Source organism: Ambystoma mexicanum, chromosome 11 (genome assembly GCF_040938575.1).
Source record: "Ambystoma mexicanum isolate Mex_15411 chromosome 11, UKY_AmexF1_1, whole genome shotgun sequence".
NCBI classification, from domain to species: domain Eukaryota; kingdom Metazoa; phylum Chordata; class Amphibia; order Caudata; family Ambystomatidae; genus Ambystoma; species Ambystoma mexicanum.
Genome location: NC_090934.1, coordinates 860,230,403 through 860,252,853, shown reverse-complemented (window position 1 = coordinate 860,252,853; position 22,451 = coordinate 860,230,403). Strand labels below are relative to the sequence as shown.

General features: G+C 45.2%; 1 protein-coding gene across 1 annotated transcript in view; it reads right to left on the bottom strand.

The window, feature by feature from the left end:
• Nucleotides 1-22,451, bottom strand: part of DAGLA (diacylglycerol lipase alpha) — a 323,287-nt gene that overhangs the window by 84,657 nt on the left and 216,179 nt on the right. The window contains exons 9-13 of the mRNA XM_069623887.1: nt 20,597-20,721; nt 15,473-15,626; nt 3,391-3,474; nt 2,950-3,027; nt 2,073-2,153 (exon numbers count right to left, since the gene is read on the bottom strand). Of these exons, the coding sequence (XP_069479988.1) occupies nt 2,073-2,153; nt 2,950-3,027; nt 3,391-3,474; nt 15,473-15,626; nt 20,597-20,721 (522 nt within the window). The remainder of the gene's footprint in view (nt 1-2,072; nt 2,154-2,949; nt 3,028-3,390; nt 3,475-15,472; nt 15,627-20,596; nt 20,722-22,451) is intronic.

Below are 22,451 nucleotides of genomic sequence, written 5' to 3'. Positions count from 1 at the left end.
TCCCACCCCGATATCGTGTGGTGTCCCTCAGGGCTCTTGCGTATCCCCAACTCTATACAACATCTTCACCAAGCCCCTGTTTGACGATCTGGACCATCTTGGTATCACCTACACTAATTATGCAGATGATACACAGATCCCTCCTCCCGCTTTCTGGGGATCATGCTAAGGACACGGAATTGGTGAACAAGGTATACCTTATCATCCAGGCCTGCATGGCCACTCACGGCCTTTGTCTAATCGATAAGACAGAGTTGATTATCATGGGTACCCAAGCCAATATCAAAAAACTAGGACAGGAATTCTCCTCCTTCAACATAGACGGGAACATCATCCAAGTATCCAAGGATGTAAAAACCCTGGGATTCTATCTTGATTCTACCCTATCTTTTGATAAACAGCTAAAATCCCTTGCCTCCTCCACGGCATACACATGCAAACTGATTAGAGCCGGTAAACCATTCCTCTCCAACAAGAGCTGCCTAATCCTTGCTAGAGCCCTAATTCTCCCCAGAATAGATTATTGTAATGCTCTATACTCTGGAGCTAATACAAAAATAACCCAAAGACTACAAACATTACAAAATAATGCCCTGAGAGCGGCACTAGGCATTAATAAAAAGGTCCCACATCTCTTCCACCAGACGACATTACAATTGGCTGTCTACGGAGAACAAAATAAAACTTAAGATGCTATCCCTGACCCACAAAGCCCTTAATAACTCCGCCCCTAGTTACTTGACTGACAAACTCCATAGGAGAACATCTCTTAGACCTACTAGAGCTGGCAACTCCAATTGCCTGACAATACCGAACTTTAGACTTAACACTATTTGAGGAAACAGCTTCCCAGTAAAGGCGGCTAAAACCTGGAACTCACTACCACAAGACTTGAGCGCAGACCTGCCCTACCGTTGTTTCAGGAAAAAAGTTATCCAACTCCTTACCTCGACTAACCTTTGCTGACCGGTGTTTCCCACCTCCCACAGGTATTTTGACCTCCTTGAACTTGTATATTGTTGTAATTACTGTATGCCTGATTTGTGTGACCCTATGTAATCTCCAATGTACATTTTGCTATGATGTAACCTGTAAGTTTCTCATTTTCTTGACCACTGCGCCCTGCTACCCCTGGGTCTGGCGCGCATAAAAAGTGAATAAAACAAAACAAACAAGCTACCGTATCTTTCCAAGCCCCCCAACTCACTGAGCTACCGTATCTTTCCAACCCTTCCAAGCCCTACAAACTGACAACCCTATCTTTCCAACCATTTCAACCCCAAACCACTAACAACTGTATCTTTAAAACCTTCCGAGGCCAACTCATTGACAACCGTATCTTTCCAAGCCCAGCTCACTTACAACCATATCGTTCCAACCCCTCCAAGGCTAACTGACTGGCAACCATATCTTTCCAACCCTCCAAACCTTAACTCACGAACAACTGTATATTTCCAAACCCGCTTAGCTGACAATCTTTCCAACCCTTCCAAGTCCAACTCACCAACCGCCTTATCTCCTTATCTTTTCAACCCTTTGAAGCCCAACTCACTAACAACCATATCTTTCAAACTACTGATAACCATGTTGCCAACCTTTCCAACCACATTTCACTAACAAATGTATCCTTCCAATACTTTTCGAATTCTCGAAGGCCACCCTTTCAACCCAACTCACTGGCAGCCGTATTAGCCTTCCAATCTTTCTTAAAGTTTTGCAAGACCAAGCCTTCCAACCGCCAACTCATGGACAGCCATGCTATTTCAATTCCACTACAACACACTCAACTATCCAACCTTCCTTCATCTCGCTTACATTGACTTTCAAGCCCCACTTTCATCACATGAGTAAACCCTGGGTCGGTGATAAAGTGAGCACCAAGTCTTTCACCGCTGCCACCCCTGAAGAAGAGGGATTCTGTACACTAGTGTGGGGAAGCGTAGGTCCTGTTCCAAACACACTCCTGCATAACTCTTGTTGAAAGGATTGAACAAAACACATAGCGAGCTTCGAACAAAAACATATGAGCAATCTGGATGTCGCACACAGGTGACAAAGGAATAAAGACTAACCAGGTCACGGCCAAAAGCCTGAGATAGCACCATCTCCTGCTCCAGTTTTTTCTTGATGTACTCTGCTGACAATACCATCCCCTGCCGGCAACAAGCGAGAGGCAAAAAGAAATGTTAGTTGAGGGTTTGTTTCAACCGGAGACAGCCAGAGGAACAAAAAGACCAGGAAGTGAGAGGCAGAGTGATGCTACGCAGACAAAATAGAAAAGGCGTGCGTGCGCAGGACAGCAGACATACCAAACAACATACCACTGTAGAGTATGAGGGAGAAACACGGCTCGAGACTGACAGGGGCATGCATATGGACGGCAAGAAAGAGGAAAAGTACCAGAAGAGAGGACAATGCACTGCCAACAATAGACGTGAAAAAGCTGAGAAGGCACAAGAGTCAGAGGATGCAGGGAAGACACAGATTGTGCACGTGTGTGACCAAGAAAATCAGAAAAAGGACAAGACATCAAGAATATGTCACTGAAAGACATAAGGTTGGTTGGAATCTGCCAGAAAGAAACAGACTGGTAGTAGAGACAAAGCGAGAGAAAGGGAAGGTGTGAAAAAGAAAGTTTGAGTGTGCAAGGCAGAAACAGATAGTAATGTTCAATGACTGGTGGTGTAACAGAGACTGGAAATAAGGCACTGGAACTTACAAAACTAGGATTAGAGTGGCTGGTGAGCCCCTATAATAGAAGTATGCAATATGAGAAAGAAAGGGAGATGCACAAACAGAGCAGGGCACACAGACGCACACAAACGCACAGTGAGAAACGAGTGAAGGAAACAATTGCAAGTCAAAGAATGAAAAAGAAACTAGGAGAGAAGCAAAGAATGCAAGCCAAGTGAGTTCCAGAAAGATCTGGCTGGGGGCTCTCTGATGTACCTTGTGTCCCAGCCACGTGCCATGCTGACCCTCCACCGGCAGGCGCTCTGCATCCCCCGTGAGATCCGTCAGGGCATCCTGAGACCAGGGAAGCCAACACAGTGGAGCATGTTAGGTTACAGTGCTGAGAGGAAAAGAATCGGGGAGGAGAAGCAAAGGGTAATCGTGCAGTATGTTGGGAATGTGGCAGAAGCGTCAGACTGAAGTGGGGGAGAGTGGCAGTGAGTGGCTGTAGTTGACATCCATGTGTGGCGTTAGGAAATATTTGAGTGGGCTGTGCAGGCTGGTGATGTGAACATGGATCAGCGATAGCATGTGTGGTTGGAGACAGTGGTGGTGGTGCTGTTTGACGACAAAATAGGATCAGTGATAATGGTGGATTTTAGGATCGCTGTCGTAAGTGAAGAGATCCTTCCAATATCTGAGGACCAAAACACTTACCTTGGGTGAGAGGGTCCCTCGAATGCTGATCACCACTCTCTTCTTATCATGATCCACTGCCACAAAGAAGGGTGTCTCATAGACCTAAAAGGCAATGGGGCAGATTTAGCATATGGCCAAGAAGGAAATAAAAGTCAATGTTATGGGCAACAAATGTAGTATAGCATGCAGTCCCCCCACAAAAAGTTATTCATCTCCAACACTGGCACTGACAATCTCAGGCATTGATACGTGCATGTGCTTGCATGTTATGCCATCATATGGCTGGATTTGAAACACACATACAACATGTATAAAATAGCTCATCAGTGTAATTTGTATGGCTCATGATATCAATCCAAGACTCTACTTGTCTTCAACATCATGATCAGACCCATGGTCAGCCAGCAGTCCGGCCACATGATCAGATACTTCTATAAGGCTTTGTCTAGAGAACATATTGCTTAACAAGGCTGAAACATCTGTAGACCTCACTCATCAGGCAAAAGCACACCAAAGAAAATAAACACCTCTAACTTAGTCATAATAATGAATTATAGTTTACGTAACATATAAATCACATTGTATACATATATACACTGAACATTTTGAAAAACTGTGGCAACCTCCAGGGGAGGTTGGGCAGGTCTAATGTGAATCTAACACAGACGAGCTGCAAAAGTTCTGTTACAGGTAAGTAACATTCACAGTATGCTTAGATTACCATGCAGTCGCTATATCCTCTTGAGAGGTTGGTTGGTGTACGTTTGGGACAGTATTAAATACATTCTTTAAAATAGCCTGTCCCTGTGAAGAAAATGCTTTTATTTGAGAATCAATGCAGTAATGTTTTTAAAACTTTGGACAGCAATTATGTAAAGGTGCATGTGACAAGTAGGAAATGGTGCTCCTGTAGTTGTTAAACAAGCTTTGCTGCTGGGTATCAACTTTTCATTAGCTAGATTAGAACTCATCTGTACATGAGCATAATCCATCTTGTTGAGCCCGTCAGGCTAATTGAATTTCCTGTATTTTGTGGGCCAAGCTCTACAAATAGTTTTCCTAAGGTTACTTATGTTCGAACAGAAAATAACTACCCTCATAGTGCAGGCCATGCAAATTATAAAAAATGCCACTAGACCTGCATGGCGAGTTCCTTAGAGAAATGCACTCACCCCAAGGTGACAGTTGACAAAATATTTACCAGTACAATGGTGCATGTCGCCATAAGCACACTTCATATTTGGCACAGTAAAACTTGCATTTGCCAGTTTCTGCAAACAAAATGTGTTTGCAGTAAATGCAAAATAAGTTTGTAACATCCCCATGCTCAGCTGTAAGGTCGAGTATCCTGCAAATGGGTCTCGCCCTACATAAAAACTACTCGCCAATGCCAGTGGGCTAGTAGATTTTGCGAGCCCTGTAGTATCTAGCATCTAAAGAAATATTTCAGCCTGTGATTGTGGTTCTTTAATGAAAACTGGAAGTTCAATGATTTGGTTGATATGAAATAAAAACATTACCTTTGTGGAGAATATAAGATGCGTTCTTATTAAGACTTTGTACTTATTGATAATAAGGAAAGGTTCATTTACTAATACAGCCTATAACTACACAACCCAATGAATTGAAGTTATTATAGTTAAGAAAGTCACTTATAGTAACAAATTCACATGTGTGCATGGGTTGAAATAGTGGCAACATGTGTCTGTGCAGAACTACCGTGAGGTCCAACTTGGGAGGGGCACTGGTGATTGGATGGTTGATTTGCATCTTGTACAGCACTCCACTGCTCTTGAACTAGGCCTGCGCTTAACAATACAATTATGAATAAAATACAAAATGATGTCATACCTTGCATGAAAGGTTAGGCTACCAGCACATAACCCGCAGCAATTTGTTTTGAGGCATGGTGTATGGCACTAGTGCAGTTAAAGGCACCTTTATGGAACTGTAAAAAAGTACCTTATCTGATAAATACAGTAAAAACATGACTGCATACCTTTCCAAAGCCCAGGCTCTAGGATGGCCTGCAACAAATTCTACAGCACCCAAAGAAAGTTGTTTTGGAGCATCTTAGTCGATAACTGACTGGTGTAACCTCTTGAAATGGTGGAAGCAGAAGACGGGAGGCATTCAAGTGAAAGTATTACCCTCTTATTAATATCTTGCGACATTGCTTGAAATTATTGCATAGATTATAAAACTAGAACAACTCCAATCCACAGCAGATGAATCTAATTCAAGCAAGATGGGAGATGGCGTAATTAGCCCCAGTGGCAATTCAGGCTGTTTTTAATGGTAGCATCCTGGGGGGGGAGGAGCAGGGGAAACAGTGGAGGTAGACTTAGTTTTTGAACAATATCTCCACTTTTATTACCAGTAATAGACAACTTGGTTATTGAAAAGTTGCTCACTTTGAAAGCATTTTGTAGGGAGTTTTACTAAAGTCCATCTGTGGTAGGACCATAGAAGACTCACTCTTAGGAATACAGGGCTCCAACTCTTCGGTTTGGCCTGAAGTACCCAAAAGGTTTAGTAGCTATGATGGAGGAGCCAGGGTTAGTTTAGGAGGGAGAAGGGCTGTAGTTCAGTACAAAAACCTTTGAGCACACTTCTAGTCAAGGAAACACACACTGTAGTTAAATAAAAATATGGCTATTATATATACTAAGAAAATATTAAAATCACTGCAGTTCAGGTAAGTAAAACTAGTTCACACGGATAGGTATATACATTAAATATTTGCTGTTGCAATACTCCGTTCAATAGTAGACTTTAGATGATGAACGGGGAAGTAGAGACTAGCTTCAGGTTAAGAAATCATTCATCACCCCACATTTACTTAATTAGCAATGCTGGTAGGTAGGCAACTTATAGGAAAACCTTATCTTTAGGAGTGCAACCCTATCTGTCAAATGAGTGTCTGAAAACTCAGATGGGGAGACTGGGGGACTAGCTATGCTTGAGCAGAACAAAGGAAGGCAGACACTGTAGAAGTTGTCAAATACCAGAAGAAGCGTTTTCGTAACAGGTAAGAAATTGAATTGGATTCAAAAAGGTTAAGGGGGGGCTAGGTAGGCCACCTGAAGGATTTCAGCCTACCGACAGATGTCCTTAGGCCCGGGAGAACACAGTTGGGTCGTCCACCCCAACGTGACTCTGGAACCTCAGGAGGAGCGAATAGCAACACAACAACTGCCCAGGTAGTTATCCAGAACTCAGCCAGTACCTTCTATGATGAAGAACTATGTTACTGGCAGGTCCCCATGGGAAGACTAAAGCAACACTGGTCTGGGTCTCTGGCATTGGTGGCTGGAGAAGGAAGCTTTGTCATGAGCAGATGGTCAGATTCAGTCACAGGGATGCCCAGCAGACGATCTTTGCAGCGCCAGGTTGTGGAGGCTGAACACAGGCTTTATAGCAGCGAGGTTGTCACCTGGCAGACTCTCTTCCTTCTCACGGCCCACAAATCAGCTGAGGGGACTTCTGCAATCAGGATGGAGTCTCTGCAGGCCCAGACAGAAGCCTACAAGTTTGTAGCCAGATCCGCGGTTGACTAGACGATGCACCGCAGCAGTGCCAGAGTTCCCAGGGTATTCAGGTACCCAACACTTGTATGATGGCTCAAACTGTAGCTGGTCTCAAGACTGGTTAGGCCCACCAGTCCAAGGGCGGAAGTTGTCCGGTCTGGATCTTCCCTGTTGCACAGAAGAGAGGGTTCGAGCAGCAGCGGTCACTGAATCAGCCTTGGTGGCGCTGTAGGTAGCTGCAGACGTCCTTTTTCTTTTCTCCGGAATGGACCTTCCAGTGGTCGACACTGGCTTCAGCATTAAGACCCTCGACTTTTATGCAGGGAGCCAACCACTCAGCATGCATGCAACATTCAAACTTTGGGTGGATCTAACTTGATATAAGCAGGCATACTGGAGGACAAAGACCTGAGGCGTTTCGGTGTCTTCCTAACTTCCTGTCCTCCCCGACACACCAGAGCCCTTGGGCAGGCTTCTCAATGGGAACCCGTCAAAGACAAAAGAGTGAGCAGGACTTCCCCGACCCAGGTTTAGCAGAGGAAGGCTCAATGGCGTCCCATGTATCCCTTATTGCAGATGCCTTAAAATTTGGAGGAAAGAAGGGCTCCAAAAAGATACAACCAAAAGGGTTGAAAAAGGTTCCCAAAGGTAGAGTAAAAGACTGAGTCAATGTGGAAAAAGGGTCACACTCAATCAGGAGAACTGGTGAAATGCCAAGAGTCCAGCAGAAAGTGCTGGGGGACTCACAAGTGGGGAGAATTACACCCCCCAGCCTCCGAGACTAAGGGACAAGAGGATTTGATTTACTCCTGGATGAATCACTTGTTCCAATTTGTTAAATCTACTGGAGAGTTCATCAGCAGTTTTAGTCTGCGTTCCTGATCTATTCCTTTATACTTAAGTCAAGCAACAGCAGCCTATAAGACCTACAAGAGTTTTGGGATATGCCCCCTTCTTTATGTTGGCAGGAATCTGTTTCAAAAGATCCTTGGGGAGTTTTCTCATCCCTGTACCTAGACTAGGATTTATTTAGCAAGGCCCACAATAGAAGGGCCTACAGTTTCAGCGTGGTCTCTAGAATGGGAGACCCTAAGCCTTACACACATAATTCCTATCCAACTCTCCTTTAGGAGTAAGATGAGTCACAGGCTTTTGGGTAGGAGGTTTAGGGGAAGTTGTACACTTAAGTCTACCTCTTCCTGTGTGGTTTAGTCAGCTTTTCAGGACTAGAGGTTGTCCTCTGGACACTCGAAGGAGGTGAGTGTAACCTCACATCTCCTGAAACAAAAGTGATACCTTTAAATATATCTCTCTTTTCTAAAGAACCCCCTAATGGCATTTTGCTAGTAGCCTTTTCTTGCTTGGGCAGTGACAGGAGGGACTAACCTCCTGCCAGTTATTTGTACCTCTTCCACCACCGTCTCACCAGTAGGGGGATTTTCAAGGGGTTCAGACACCTTAGCCTCAACTGAAGGTGGGGTCACTGGAATTACATCCTTCTCTTTGGGCCTAGGAGTTGGATTCCTAGAAGAAGCTTGGGGTTTTATGCCTTTTTTCCTAGTCTCTGGAGAGAGGTCCCCAAGGGTGGCCTCTCTGGCTTCCTTAGTTAGAGCCGTTGTCTTTTTTACTTGGGGGCTCTGCTGTGCTTGAGACAACACCTAAGGTTCTAAGGTCATCTCCCAGGAGCACAGCACAAGGCACTTCAGCATATACAGTGACATTAATTACAATTAAGTGTGCCATCGATGGTTCTTTTCATTCATTAATGCATTGGCCTAGATATAATTCCCATTTGACTTCAGAACATAAACCTCTAGCAGTGGTTCACTATTTCATCTCCGCTGTTAGAGGCAGCATATATTCCTTTCTGAACAATAGTACCAACAGCAACCCGATACACGTGTTTCAGCCTTGTTGGGCCTCACCAGTGAGGTGGAGCTGTGCCTCTCGGAGCACAGTGAGCAGCATGTCCTGAAGAAAACAATCCCATCATACCATTGGGAGGTTGGTGAAACTAGGAAGAAAGGGGGGTTGTGATCCCCCCTTTTAGAGCTCAAGACATTCAACTTTTGTAGAGAATCACCGTCATTTTAGATTGTCTCACCTAATAGACTCATGTTTTCTGTAATGGATGACAGCATTTAGCATACTTACTAAAAATGCTTTGTGACTGCTATGCATTCCAAATTGTTGGTCTACTGGATTTTACCTATCATTTGTTTTAGATTCTGAATGCATTTGGAAATGTTCTTTATCCTCATTGATTAGGAGGGCAAGGTTATTTATGCACTTTATACATTCCTCACTTCATCTCTCCCACAGTCTGGGGGATGCACCCTTTGCACATCACACTTTACATATTTATTGTGTATTTGGTGATTATGTATGTTGTTCACCAGTTTTTAATTCTCTTGTGCCAAAGACAGCTGAATGCGGCTATGTGAAAAAAGCCCAAAATCGAAGACGATAATCTTTTGGTCATACTTCACCTTCATTCCAATTTTGTTGTTGTCTTACACATATTCCTATCTAGCCACAAGAGATTGTTTTACCAGGCTAAATTCCTTTCCATCAGCAACATCTATCTCCAAAATCATCACAGCCATTCTGTGGGAGCCTAGAAAGAACCCAAGGTACGTATTCACTCTCACACACATCTTGCATCTCACAAGCAAGTCCAAAAGTCTTCAGCCAATCAATAATATTCTTCACATCATACTGACTCATCAACACTTTGGGGATCTTGCGCTTCCTGGACCTGGAGGCATCAACTGCAGAGGACCTTGAAATGGAAGAGGAGTTAACCAGAGACATCCTTCTCATGTTGCCTTTCCTTTTCTCCAAGCCCATGGTTGATCTATTTCTCCTTCAGTTCCAGTTCTGTGTACTCTAATTGTAGCTTCGTTTCTACAATCTTTCCTTTCTGCTTTTCAGGCTCCAAGAGCACTAAAGGAGGAATGGTGTGGGAATATGTTGGAGGCTGTCTCCAACTGGTGCTTCATCAGCCTCCAGTTCAACATCGTCCTCCAAATCAAGTTGCATATCAGCCTCTTCCTCTCCTCTACATCAATATTTGATCTGTTAGATATACATTTGCGGGACTTGTTCATCAACATTTGTATAAGTTCAGATGTTTTCCCTTTACAACAAATGCCTCTTGCTTTACACAAATATTTAAGTTTTTCTACACTGAGTGAGCCACGACCCTCCTGCTTGTAACATTCCATACTGTAATGTGTTTTTTTACAACACAACTCTTTATGTAAATCAGCCGTAGTGGATGGTTTTCTGGACCACCGGTGTCTCCAAAACTCAGTGCATCTTAAACTACACAATCCCACCGCTTTTACACAACTTGTTAGGGAGTTTGACTAAAGTTCACCTGTGGTAGGACTGTAGATGACACACTCTTACACATGTATGCTTCAGATTCAGATCATTGTTACTGAGAAAGGTGATGTGTTAAAGTTATAGATTAAGTAGCCCCAGTTCTAGTTTTGCATTATTGCACGCTTCGTCATTAATAACAATATGTTGTGCCATCAGGGGACATATCAATGGGCCTTATAAGAGTTTGGTGGTAATTTCATGATAACGTCACAAAATAGCCACCACGATAGTTTCCAATTACCACCACTCAGTCTGGCGGAATGTTCGCTAGACTGTGAGTGATAAGGCATTATTTATACCTCCCAATTTTTAGAGTCCATAGACTTAATGTGGACAATTGATATCTAGCATCTTGATGCAGGTAAATATTTCAATTGAAGGTCAAAACTCAGAATTCAGTAGTGTTGCAAAAGCAGCTGTAATTCTGTTACTGACAATAAAAGTGGAAGTAACGGAATTGCGGCCATTTTGTTCCATCATTGCCGAACATGTAATGCGGTCCAATAACTATCATAAGTGACTTGGTGCAAAGAGGATGATGTACTTTTAGCATGGTACATCCTTATTGGGCACTTTATAAAGACCTGTCATAGTAATTATAACTGTAAAAACCTCTGTACCATTGTTCATACTGCTCATAGAGGTAGTTTGGGTCTGTTACAGATCCTCTACTATCCAGTATTCAGTGGATTTCTATAAGTAGTAGCTGTTGAATAGGCATCTCTGTGCAGAAATCTTAAAAGTCATTGTAAAGTAGGTGCTGTTGCATTATTTGTCCTACTGGCTTTATATATCCTTTGGGTTTCTGTGCAGACCCTTTTACGGTTGATATAATGCATGTACCTCACCTTAGGAATTACCCGTAAATGTACAAATCTCTTCATCAGTTCCGTACTTCTACTAAAGGGTATATTTTTCAGTAGGTATTGTCAAAAAGCCAAACAGATCAAAGCTAGACAGATACCACAATACATTAAGGTTTTATTATGGGTAATCATGACAGCGGGCTAAACCAAGTAGAAGATCTCACAACCCCTTTTCCCCCGGATCCCAGGGCTTTGTTAATTTGCCAACAAGGGAATTTGATTAAATGTTTTTCTTGTGGCCTAAAACCAATTCTGTAACCAAGAATGACGATGAATTCTCCTTTAAATTGTTAAGTTTTGTAAACTTCAGCCGAGGCCATCACTCCTGGAATTATCACTTCTCACTAACAAGGAAAAAAGAATATGAGGTTCAATAACAAGGGGCCGTATACTTGGAGCTACAACCAGTTTCTGGATGCAATTAAGTCTCGAAATTCTGTCATCTGCAATCCGGGTATCACTTCCCAGAGTATTCCTCTTTTCCAATCACTCACAGTCTCAGAGTTCGAGTGTTTCCACACTACTTACTTGGCCCCTCGTTCTATAGGGTTAGCTCCTCTGCTTCTCATCCTGGACTCCCGAGAGACCTCTTCCCCAGGGTCTTGTAGCTCCCCATGGATGCTTGCACGTTAGGCCTAGGCGGCGGCAGAAGGTAAAGCTAAGTAACATTGAGTTAAGCTCCAGAGTTTCCACCACGAGGCTGGCCACCTGTGCTGGTCTACAGGCTGAGTCAGTCTGTGTACTCCTCCTGACTTGGGGTCCTATCTCTAGTCACCAACATCCCATCCGTGTCTATCTCCTCGATAATTCAGACAGGTCTGGTGCCTAAAGCGACCTGTCCTTGTCCGTCTCTCCTTTCTATTCCAATTTTAACTACTTCTGCATTTTCTCAACACTCAACTACATACTCGCCCCTCATGCCCTCCTCAACTCTACCCTATCAAGCTATTAGTGTGCCTGTTGCTTCAGTTTCTACTTGACTGCCTTTCCTCTCCTTCAATTACTTTCTCTGTCCACAACTTCCACCTCACATGTTTCCACCTCTCCTGAAGTCTTTCCCATCCCCAATACAGATTATATTCTCCCCTTCCTCTCTTGCTGTTACTCCGGACAGCTTCTAGGTTCCTTTCAACCTTCTTTCCTTTTAGCACTCTCCCTCAAACCTCCTCAATCCCTCTGATGTTACCCATCTTCTCTTATTTACTCCTCACCACCACCTTGCTTCATGACACTTCTTTAATCACCACCTCCCCCTGCATCTTCGCCAGCTCTTTACTATCCACCTCCTCCCTTCTCTCCAATACTTTCTTCACCTCTATTCTCTCCACCTTCTTCTGGTTTCTCACCACATTGGTTTTCACCCCCTTTTCACTCTCTACCTCCTCCTTACTCTCCACTACTTCAAACTGCCTCATCTACCCTCCAGTCTCCTCCTGCTTCCACTTTCAGCACCCTCCAAAACCTCACCTTCGGTTTCTCCAAACACCCAGACTACTAGCTAAAAGCAAAAGGCATAACTAGAGGCACAGCCCAATGCCCTGGGCCCACCCTCACTTAACTCCTGCCAGGTGTTCAGGTTTACACATCTAAAAATGGGATTGGTTAGATTGTAATTGCTCACAACATTTCCGCTGCTATTGAGGCACCCCTCCTTCAGCACAAAACTCCTTTGGCGCATGGATAGCAATTTTGGAATATACTCGCACATGCTGAAAGCTGGACTGGTGTTGTGTAGCCCTGTGCTCAGTGACCTGGTGCAGTGATGTTAACCTGCATGTGTGAATGACAAACCGGAGTGCTTGTTAGCACAACATTGCCCGAATGTGTGGCTTGCATGCTGGGCTCTGTTTCCCCAGTGTATTCTCAGATTCGAATGCTTCTGAAATGTCTATCTTTGCACTTAGGACCTGGCAATCCAACCTACCCTGGCAACCCTGTGGTTGTTATGCCAAGAGTGAGGACCCTCCTCCCAGAACTTCCCTCAGTGGATGGAGGTCCCTCTAATTCCTTATGGGGCATAAAGGCACCAACGGGATGCTGGAATTTCAGGGGGACTATGCAAGCTAAGAGAGTCCTCTAAAGGTGCTGGGGCTAGTTTTTCCCCACTGTGACAAGTGCCTGCCAAAGATCTGGGGCATGGTGCGACAGGCCAGGGGATCCAACCCGCTCTTCGCTGGTGCCTAGCATTGCATAACCGGAAGTGGTACCCAGCCCCAATGGTCTCCCCAGCCCCTACCCCAAGGAGACAGGGGACATTGTCACAGTATCTTGTGTGGACTCTCCTTTATTGTGTGATTGTGGACTGAGGAACTGAATTTTGCGACCATCCTGCTCGCCTCCTAAGAGCAAAGTGTCGCTGCTCTGTCAAGATACCACTGTGAGAGCCAGGCCTCACTTGGTGGTAAGCCTTCCCAGTACTGCACAGCCTTCACAAGAGAGCACTTGAAAAATCTCCCCAACACCTGCCAAGAATAACATGGAGCTAAATTCCTCATCAGTTCCAATTATCTCACCACTTTATCCCATGCATATTCTAGCTTTCATTACAGTAGAAGTGCTCCTGCATGTGGGCTACTCTAGCATTCTGTTGGGCCTTCTTCTCCACAGATGCTAGGCTTTTTATCTACAGAGCTGTCACTTTACTCACTACATCAGAAATGAAAGCTGATGAGGCAGCGAGATTCAAATGAACAATCACAGGCTCATATTTAGGAGTGTTTTTATTATACATCCTCAGAGTGACGGGTCAGCGTCAACTCCTAATGCCAATGCGAGCTTGGACCCGGACATATATGCCACCATTAATGAAAATGTAGCTAGTCAAAGCCGATAGTGTTATCAAGGCCAATGGATTGATCAGGACAGAGGGTGTCCGGGTCATAGCATGAGCAGGGGATGGTGTGGTTATTGCAGTTATGACAGGAGGAGGAATTGACAGGCGGAGCACCGACTTTCACTCTCGCAAGCTAGGGTTGGGTTTTCCACCATGCGGCTCTATACTTGGGAATCAATGGCACTGACTTGACCTCAGGGAGTAAGATGGCGACAGAAAAAGGAGAACAATACAAATGAATTTAAACAGAGCCACACTTTTCTTCTGAAGGTAAAGTTTCCTGAAGGTCCTCATCTATTTTTATGTTTTCAGCCCGAATTAACAAAAAGTCTCACGGGTGACTGGTTCATGGGCTGATGGCCAAAGATACACACCATCCCTTTGCATGGTGGATCCTGCCATCATCCGCTAGCAAAGACTGCAACATGGAACAGTGCTCAACTGAAAATCACAAAGCTGTGACCTGGAAGGCACATAAACACCAACCACATTCAAATAAAACCTGCCCCCAGTTCCACTCTGAGTGGAATGTGAAAAATACACTGGAGTAACTGGATTCCTGAAAACCTCTGGAGAATGAAAAATCTTCCCCATGACAAATGCAAATGAAAACACACATTTCTTCAGGTTGGTACTTAAATAGTGGTCGAAGGTCTAGATCATGTAATTGAAGCAAAGGGGATCCTGGTTTTCCAGGTCTTATTACAGAGACTATGAATAATGATTAGTATTTGTTTGTATTATGGATTGATTGTTTTGGTCTAATGAAGATCTATGATGCAAAAAACCAAGATATCAAGCAACATTTTTTGTTTTGAGATGGCTACTCTTTTGCATGTGAGGGACAAGAAGATGGCACCCGTAGAAACCCCTCCACTGCCTGCATACTCTCCAGCAACAAAAGTGATATTCTTCTTTCAGTTTCAGTGCACATTTCAGACATCCAGCATTAACAAACAGCATCAACATTCAAGGAACATTCAAGGAATTGCAAATACACCATAGTGCAGCTCTGCCTGAGGATTTATGGGTGCGGAGAAAAAGAGTTGTGCATAACACAAACTCATCTTCATACATGTACTCTTCTTGACTTTAAAGCAGGGGTCTGCAACCTTTAGCGCTCCAGATGTTGTAAACTAACATTCCCATCAACCCTAGACAGGATAGTGAATGATGAGGGATCATGGGAGTTGTGGTGCAAAACAACTGGAGAGCCAAACATTGCACACCTCTGCTTTAGAGCAAAGGTGAAAAATAGTGGTTTTCTTGGATGTGGACAGCTGGGATAGCAGGAGGACACGGCTGGGATGCAGGCAGGTGAGTGCAGATGTGGTCAGCTGGGATGATAGGGGGGATAAATGTCTGCGATGTGGGCAGGTGTTATTGAGTGGTAGAGAATGGTAGTAACTGACAAGATGCAGTGAGATGAAGTACAGCTATAACACTGGAGGTTAAGTATTTGATCTCTGGTACCCCCTTACAGCGTCATGACATGAGGTGTAAACAATGTCAACTGAGGACATGTTCTCGTCCAAGAAGTGTCGTCGAATGGCAATGGCATTGCAGCCGCAGCAGTTGTCTTCTTCAATGGTGACACCAGGTGCATAACGGGGGCGGGACGAGCAGAGGCAGCACCTAGTAAGAGAAGGGGAAGGTAGGTGAAGAGGAGCAAACAATCAACAATTATTCTGAGAAGTGGGATAGGAGCAAAAGAGCAAAGGTGAAGTTAAAGAGGATGAAGAAGATCCAAAGTGAGCAGAGAAGAAGAGAGCACAGAGCATTTAAATAGGATAACGAGAAAAAGAGAGCAAGAGGCACAAGAGATCAAGCAAATGCACCAAAGAACAGTATACACTCTTTTAGTAAAAATATTTCCAACAATATAAACACACATTTCTAAGTGAGTACATTTATTGTATAGAAGGTTGGCTTGGAAGTCCCCTACACTATTTATTTCTAAACGCTTAGATAAGAAAGGGAGAGGTGACCGTCAGCAGTAACCAGTGATACATTTACAAAATATTACAAAAGATGAACGGTTTTCAGGTGTTACGTTTTCTACCAAGGGAGAAGGATGCTTGCTGGCAGGCGGTAAAAGAGACGAGAAGACAGAATATAGAATGATGATTGCATTTGAAATGTGCATACCATCACGATAAAGTGAGGTTCACCGCCCCATTTGCTAAACACCACAGGACGCAATTGCCGCCTTCGACACCATGCACTCTGCACTAGTGGTCATGCTGTCTCCGCAGCAAAGGGAATCTCCAGGTCTGCAGACCTTCGCCACTGGGGAGATGGTCTTATTCTGGGTTGGATGCAGAACTTCCCAACCCACCGATCTGTATCTAAATGCAATTGTGGCGCCCCTGGGTTGCATTGCATGAACCAATATCTCCCACAAATTCGGAACTTCGGTGAAGCTTCTGTTTCTTGCCTTCGTCTTGGACTTCTGATTAAGGCTCGTCAAGAAGCAGCTAGAAGTCCACGAGGGAGGCTTTGAGGGAGTATTTCTCTTTGCCAAACCGTTTCGAAATCTGGCTTTTGATCCCACAGTTACTGGACACATAATGAATCAATTGAGGTGGAGCCCATTTTAGAAATGTTATGAACGCCACTTCAGAAATCTCCTTGGAAGTCACCTCATGTACAGGTTTCATGGTGTTCTTGGACACTTAGGGCTCCATGGTGAAAGATCCAGTAAACACTAAATGCTGGAGGTAGGACTTTTAGGCACATCGAAACACAATACAGTAGACTTAGGCCGCAAAGTCAGCTCATGTCACTTTTTGGCACTGGGCCGACGAATCACGATTGACAGCTAGCCTCCAGTGGTGCTGGACCTGGAAGGCAACTCAGAGCAAGCTCCAGTAAGTTTACGCAGCATTTGCACCTCATAGTGGGGTACTGCAGACTTAGGCTGCAAGGGTACATTTGGGATGAATACCTGGTGTTAGCCCCTGTGAGCACATTAGTAAAACCTCAGTACAGTGAGCAGCTGGAACCACCTGTGTTTTCCACCAAATAGAAGTTCCTTTTCGGCCAGAACTAAGGTACCTGGGATGAAGCCTGTGAAAACCTAAGAAAGGTAGACTGGGTACATTTAGGCGAGACGCATTGTTGGGCCGCATGTGCACCTCAGAGGCAACCGATATCGCGTACAATTAACTGCCTTTACTTTCCACCAAATGAGAGTTCTTATCCTACCACAACCAATCTCCTGGTCGTGGAGCCTCTGAAACTATTGGCTGTTTGTTACTCTATGATGTTTGCTTGTAGCCAAGTTCAGGAACTTTTGATGGCCAAAACCCAAAGAAACCAAGACAACAAGATTCTTTAAAGCCCCTGCTGAAAAATAACACTCACCACCAAAAACCCGCCTACCACTTCTATGCTGGACAAGTGCGGTATGCACTGGGCCGTTCCACCTCAAGGCTTTGCCACCCATTTCACATACATCATGAGGATGAGCCAGTTGGCTGTTGGTCCACGTGCAGCCAGGAATGGAGAACAAGTGGTTCTTCAATGACTGCTCGTTTTTTTGGCTGCTGTGGCCATAGGTGCTAAGTGCATGGGGGCAGAGGGGCTGTGGCCATAGGTGCCAAGTGCATGGGGGCAGAGGGGCTGTGGCCATAGGTGCCAAGTGCATGGGGGCAGAGGGGCTGTGGCCATAGGTGCCAAGTGCATGGGGGCATAAGGGCTGTGGCCATAGGTGCCAAGTGCATGGGGGCATAAGGGCTGTGCCATAGGTGCCAAGTGCATGTGGGGCATACGGGCTGTGGCCATAGGTGCCAAGTGGATGGGGACAGAGAGGCTGTGGCCATAGGTAGTGCATGGGGACAGAGAGGCTGTGGCCATAGGCACCGAGGGCATGCGGACGTTGGGGCTGTGGCCATAGGTGCCGAGTGCATGGGGGCGTTGGGGCTGTGGCCATAGGCGCCGAGTGCATGGGGGCATAGGGGCTGTGGCCATAGGTGCCGAGTGCATGGGGGCAGAGAGGCTGTGGCCATAGGTGCCGAGTGCATGGCGGCAGACAGGCTGTGGCCATAGGTGTCCAGTGCATGGGGGCAGAGGGGACACTTTCCCCGTACTCCTTTAACAACGAGGCTAGGAGTATTACCTTTTGCCCCTGTGTAGATTCTGCAACCATAAATCAAGAAAACCAATCTGGATTCAGTGACAAGCTCTTCTAAATTACTTGGGGCGGACGGGGCTTTTGGGTCCTTTCCTCATACTTGGGAAGGTGTTATTATGCCTCTTGCGAAATAAGAAAAAGCTGCTTCAAAGTGGGTGCATGAGGGACAGGGCAAAGCTGTTTGCGGGTGTGGAAGGAGTAGGGAATCCTACAGCAGAAAGCTGCAAAGACAGCTCAGCAGGTTAGGCAACTGCTGCTGAGAGGTTATATGTTTAGAGTTGCCTGTAAATGCTAAGACTTCCTTCCGATTCCTGCTGTAGAATGTGTTCTTTGGACCCTGGAATAGATACCGCTCCCTCCCTTCTCTCAGTGCAGGAATTTCTGCCTCCCCCCCCTACGCACAGCACCACCTCCGCCCCCCGCCCGCCTCCCCATAGCAAAAATCATAATTTGGTTCTGCTCCACAGTGAAAATCAAAAGTTGTCACCCGCGGTTGTACTCCCTATACAAACAATATAGGCTGTGGATGTCAAAGGCACTCCAATCACATCCTTTGTTGGGTAGGTGAAGAAAACTGCTAACTGCAGCTCTGGTGTTTTCCCACGCCTGTGCCCTGCAGGGGGAACACGAATGAAGAAAAGACCAAGAGAAAATGAATCCCTCGGCGCTGGGAAACACGTGTCCATACATGACTGCTGAAGAAAGGTGACAGCAGTAAGAAGCCAGTGGCTAAAAGGGCGGGGCGCTGCCAAGAGTACAGACAGACGCAGGGGCGTTGCTAGGTCTGGAAAAGATCGGGGCTACGGTAATGTAGGCTTTTGTTGTATCCCTGAGATTCAGGGGCTGCAAGCAAAAGACCCAGAGCTATAGGCCTCTTAGGCCCCCCTAGCGACGCCTGTGGACACACGTATGCCCGGCTTTAGAATTGAACAATGGCTCAAATGCACTACAGTTCTGCATCCTTCCAGTCTCAGGCATCTCATGCTTATGGAGGAAGGAGACTGGAGGGTCCTGAACAACCAAATGGAGTAGAAGCATGGCAGCGATCAAGAAAACACATCAGAAAGAGTAAAAGAGGGCAGAGAAGGAGAGAGTAGAGCAGCAAATAAGAAAAGCGCAGTGACGAGAGGAGAGAACCTGAACATTGCAGTAAACAACTGAGAGCAGAACCAAGAAATGGCAGAAAACTGGAATGGATGATCAGGGCGGTTTGAGTCTAGGTTTCGTGTTGCCAAAACACTGTTCAACAGAGACACCCTTGAATTCACCGTCAGACACAGGTTTTCGTGGGTCTAAAGATACGATTAGAAAATGGAACAAGGCTTCTATAAGTGTGAGCAAAAGTCCTTGCGCATGAGCACAGCACCATTTGCAGCGCACCTTACAAGACTGTATGACGGCACAGGTCAAAAGGATGTGCATGACATACACAGATATAAGAGTTGTATGTGAAACTAGGCAGGTTTGAATAGTCTCAAGATGGCGCTCAACATCAGGTAAAGCATGATAGATACTGCGTTTTTCAATTGCATTCCACTTGCACAAAAAATATGTTTTTATTTATGCACTTACACAGTACTGACTGGAGGCCTGGTGTGATGCCATAGTTTCTGTCTGGGCAAGTTGTGGCTGATGTTCCGAATTTAGATTTCAAAGGGTATACCCTTAATACTGTGATTAATGCAGTAGCGCCCGCTTCTGTGGTATACAGCAAAGACTATTTATTCCACCCATTTAGCTATTATTTGGACAGAGCGCAATACCAATAACAATCTCTCTTTTTCATGTAGTGCTTCATACCAGATTCCTCTTGCTTCTAAGCACTGTAATAATGGGTATTAGCCAATGCAATTGGTACTCGATATGTTGCCCTCAGACGGATGAAAGGCTGAGTAAGCCCTAGCTGCATCTGAACTTGCATAGTGCAAGCTGCCACAAGTCCGAGGTGACATAGGACCTGCAAAATCAAGAGGAGCAACTAGAAGGAAGACAGACAGAGAACGAGGGGAGCAGTGGGCAAAAAGAAGACATCACAACAAGAGAGCACACGGCAAAAGGAACGCAAAGGGAGAGAATCAAAGGAACACAGCGAAGAAACACACACCAAGAGAGCAATGAGGGAAAATTGGGCCGAAGCAGGAAGTGCTGGCGAGAGACTGATGTGATCAACAACCAGAGAGAAATCCATGAAGTAGCGGGCACACGACTATAGTGGCAATGCTGATGCAGAGAACGCCTGAGACTGTTGATGCCAGAGTCAACTGGGGTGTTGCTAGCTCGGGAAAAGATCCGGGGCTACACTAATGTCAGAATTGTCAGGACTCGGGGCTAGCTAGCCTTTTGGTTGCACAACCTGAGATTCTATCTGGGGCTACAACAAGAAGACCTGGGGCTATAGCCCCTTAAGCCATCCCCTAGCAACGCCTCAGTGCCAGACGCAGAGAAAGCATGGTACTATGGGCATACTCACGAGCAGGAGCCAGCGAGGCGGCAGATCCCACAGGCAGGCTTCCGGATCAGATACATGGGCCAGCCATATGCCGCCAGGGCAAAGAGCATATAGTAGCAGACCTCCTTGTAGCGTTGCATCTCGTGCTGAAAGAGACACAAACAGTGTTGAAAGGGTTTCACGTCACAGCAATGTTCATGCGGTCAGTGCATCTATGCTATGAAGGGCACCTACTCTGGGAACATCCCAGCACTGTCCCAACTTCACTCCCTCCCCGTGCAGAATAGGCAACACTCAGAGTCCAGGCAATATGGTTCAGGAAGCCACAACATTTCATGAATTAAAATGATCCTATCAATTCTTTGTAGACAATCACAGTTATTACTTTTCTTGAGCCACCCTCTTCCATTGTTGCCCAACAGACAAATATGTAAGCTCAGTAATTTTCTCGGGCACCAACGACAAAGTGGCCCACAGTTGCAAATGGGAATTCATTCCTTTTGTGAAGCTGTTTGAATAGTACCCAAGGGGGAGGTTTTTGATAAAATGTGATACAAATTGTACATTTTAAAGAATATTTCTTCAGCAACACTGGTCAAAACTATCAGCTGCATAGGGAAGTAACTCATCAAACTGGCCCACATTGGCCAAAAATGTGCCCCACTGTGACCCAAAAAACAGGCCCACAACAGCATATTGCATTTTTGGTTTGGTCACGGGTATATTGCCCTATAAACCAGTCCGAGGCTGGTGAGGAGTGCCTGTGCCCAAGGATCGCCAGGATGAGTTATAGATAGATAGATACTTCATGTAGGGCTGAGTCCACTCCTCAGTGAAAGAAGCTACATTCTAGTACATTCTAGTCCTTTCTGAAGGCAAATGCAGATCCATCAGATCCAAGCAGTATTAGGTTGAAGGCAACCATTATGGTTCCTGACAGAATGCTGGAAAGCATGGTCTTCACCCAGCTACAAGCACACAATGAGTATACGTTAGGTCCATACTAGAATTGTGCAGGTCAGGTCAGAGAGGGCTCTTCTTCGTTCTTCTTCCCTCCCCACCCAGCGTCTGCTGTCTGAGGTCACATGACAACATGGTCGGGTCTACCATATGCATTCAGTATCCTGTGGTTTCCACAAAGAAAATTATTTTGATGTAATTTACTCCGTAGAAATTATTTCAAAAACACTGCAAAATGTAGATATCCTTGTGGGGTAAAGGGTAAAAGGGGGGTTGGGAGGGGGTGGAAGTGGGGGGGAAAGCGGGTTTGCCCTCCCAAAGAGAAGCAGTTCAAGGTGTTTTTTCCAAGTAATTGCATAAAAGTAAATTGCATGAAAGTAATTGACTTCGTTGAAATGACATGGAACCAAGCATTCACTGGCCCCTCAATGCCTAAAACACAGACTTCAAGCAAATGGCTCACCACAGTTATCCTATTTCCTCACAATCACCTTTTGCCTGATCTACCACACAAGCTCTCACACCATCCAAGCAAGAGCAAGCATTTTCTCCGTTTTCCCGATAGACCAGAATCCCCTCTAGGCACTATTCCCTCCTTCCACCGTTTCTCAATTTCCTTTTTCAGTTCCACTGGTCCAGGTTTAGATACCCCAAGCATGGGCACAATAAGTACTCTGCTTAAGTCTCAGTGCCAGGAGACCATGGTCTTTAACTGGCACAGCATAATTTACTATTACGTCACAATACATTGCATGTAGCTACGGGTGAAACTGAGGGAAGGGTAACAGGTTAATGTTTCCCCCGTATCTCTTTGGTATAGATAACAGACTCCATCCAAAATTAGAAGAGACAAAATTGACCAGAACTGAGTCAGTTCTCATTGGCCAGGACATTTCGATTAATTTCCCAGTCCCTT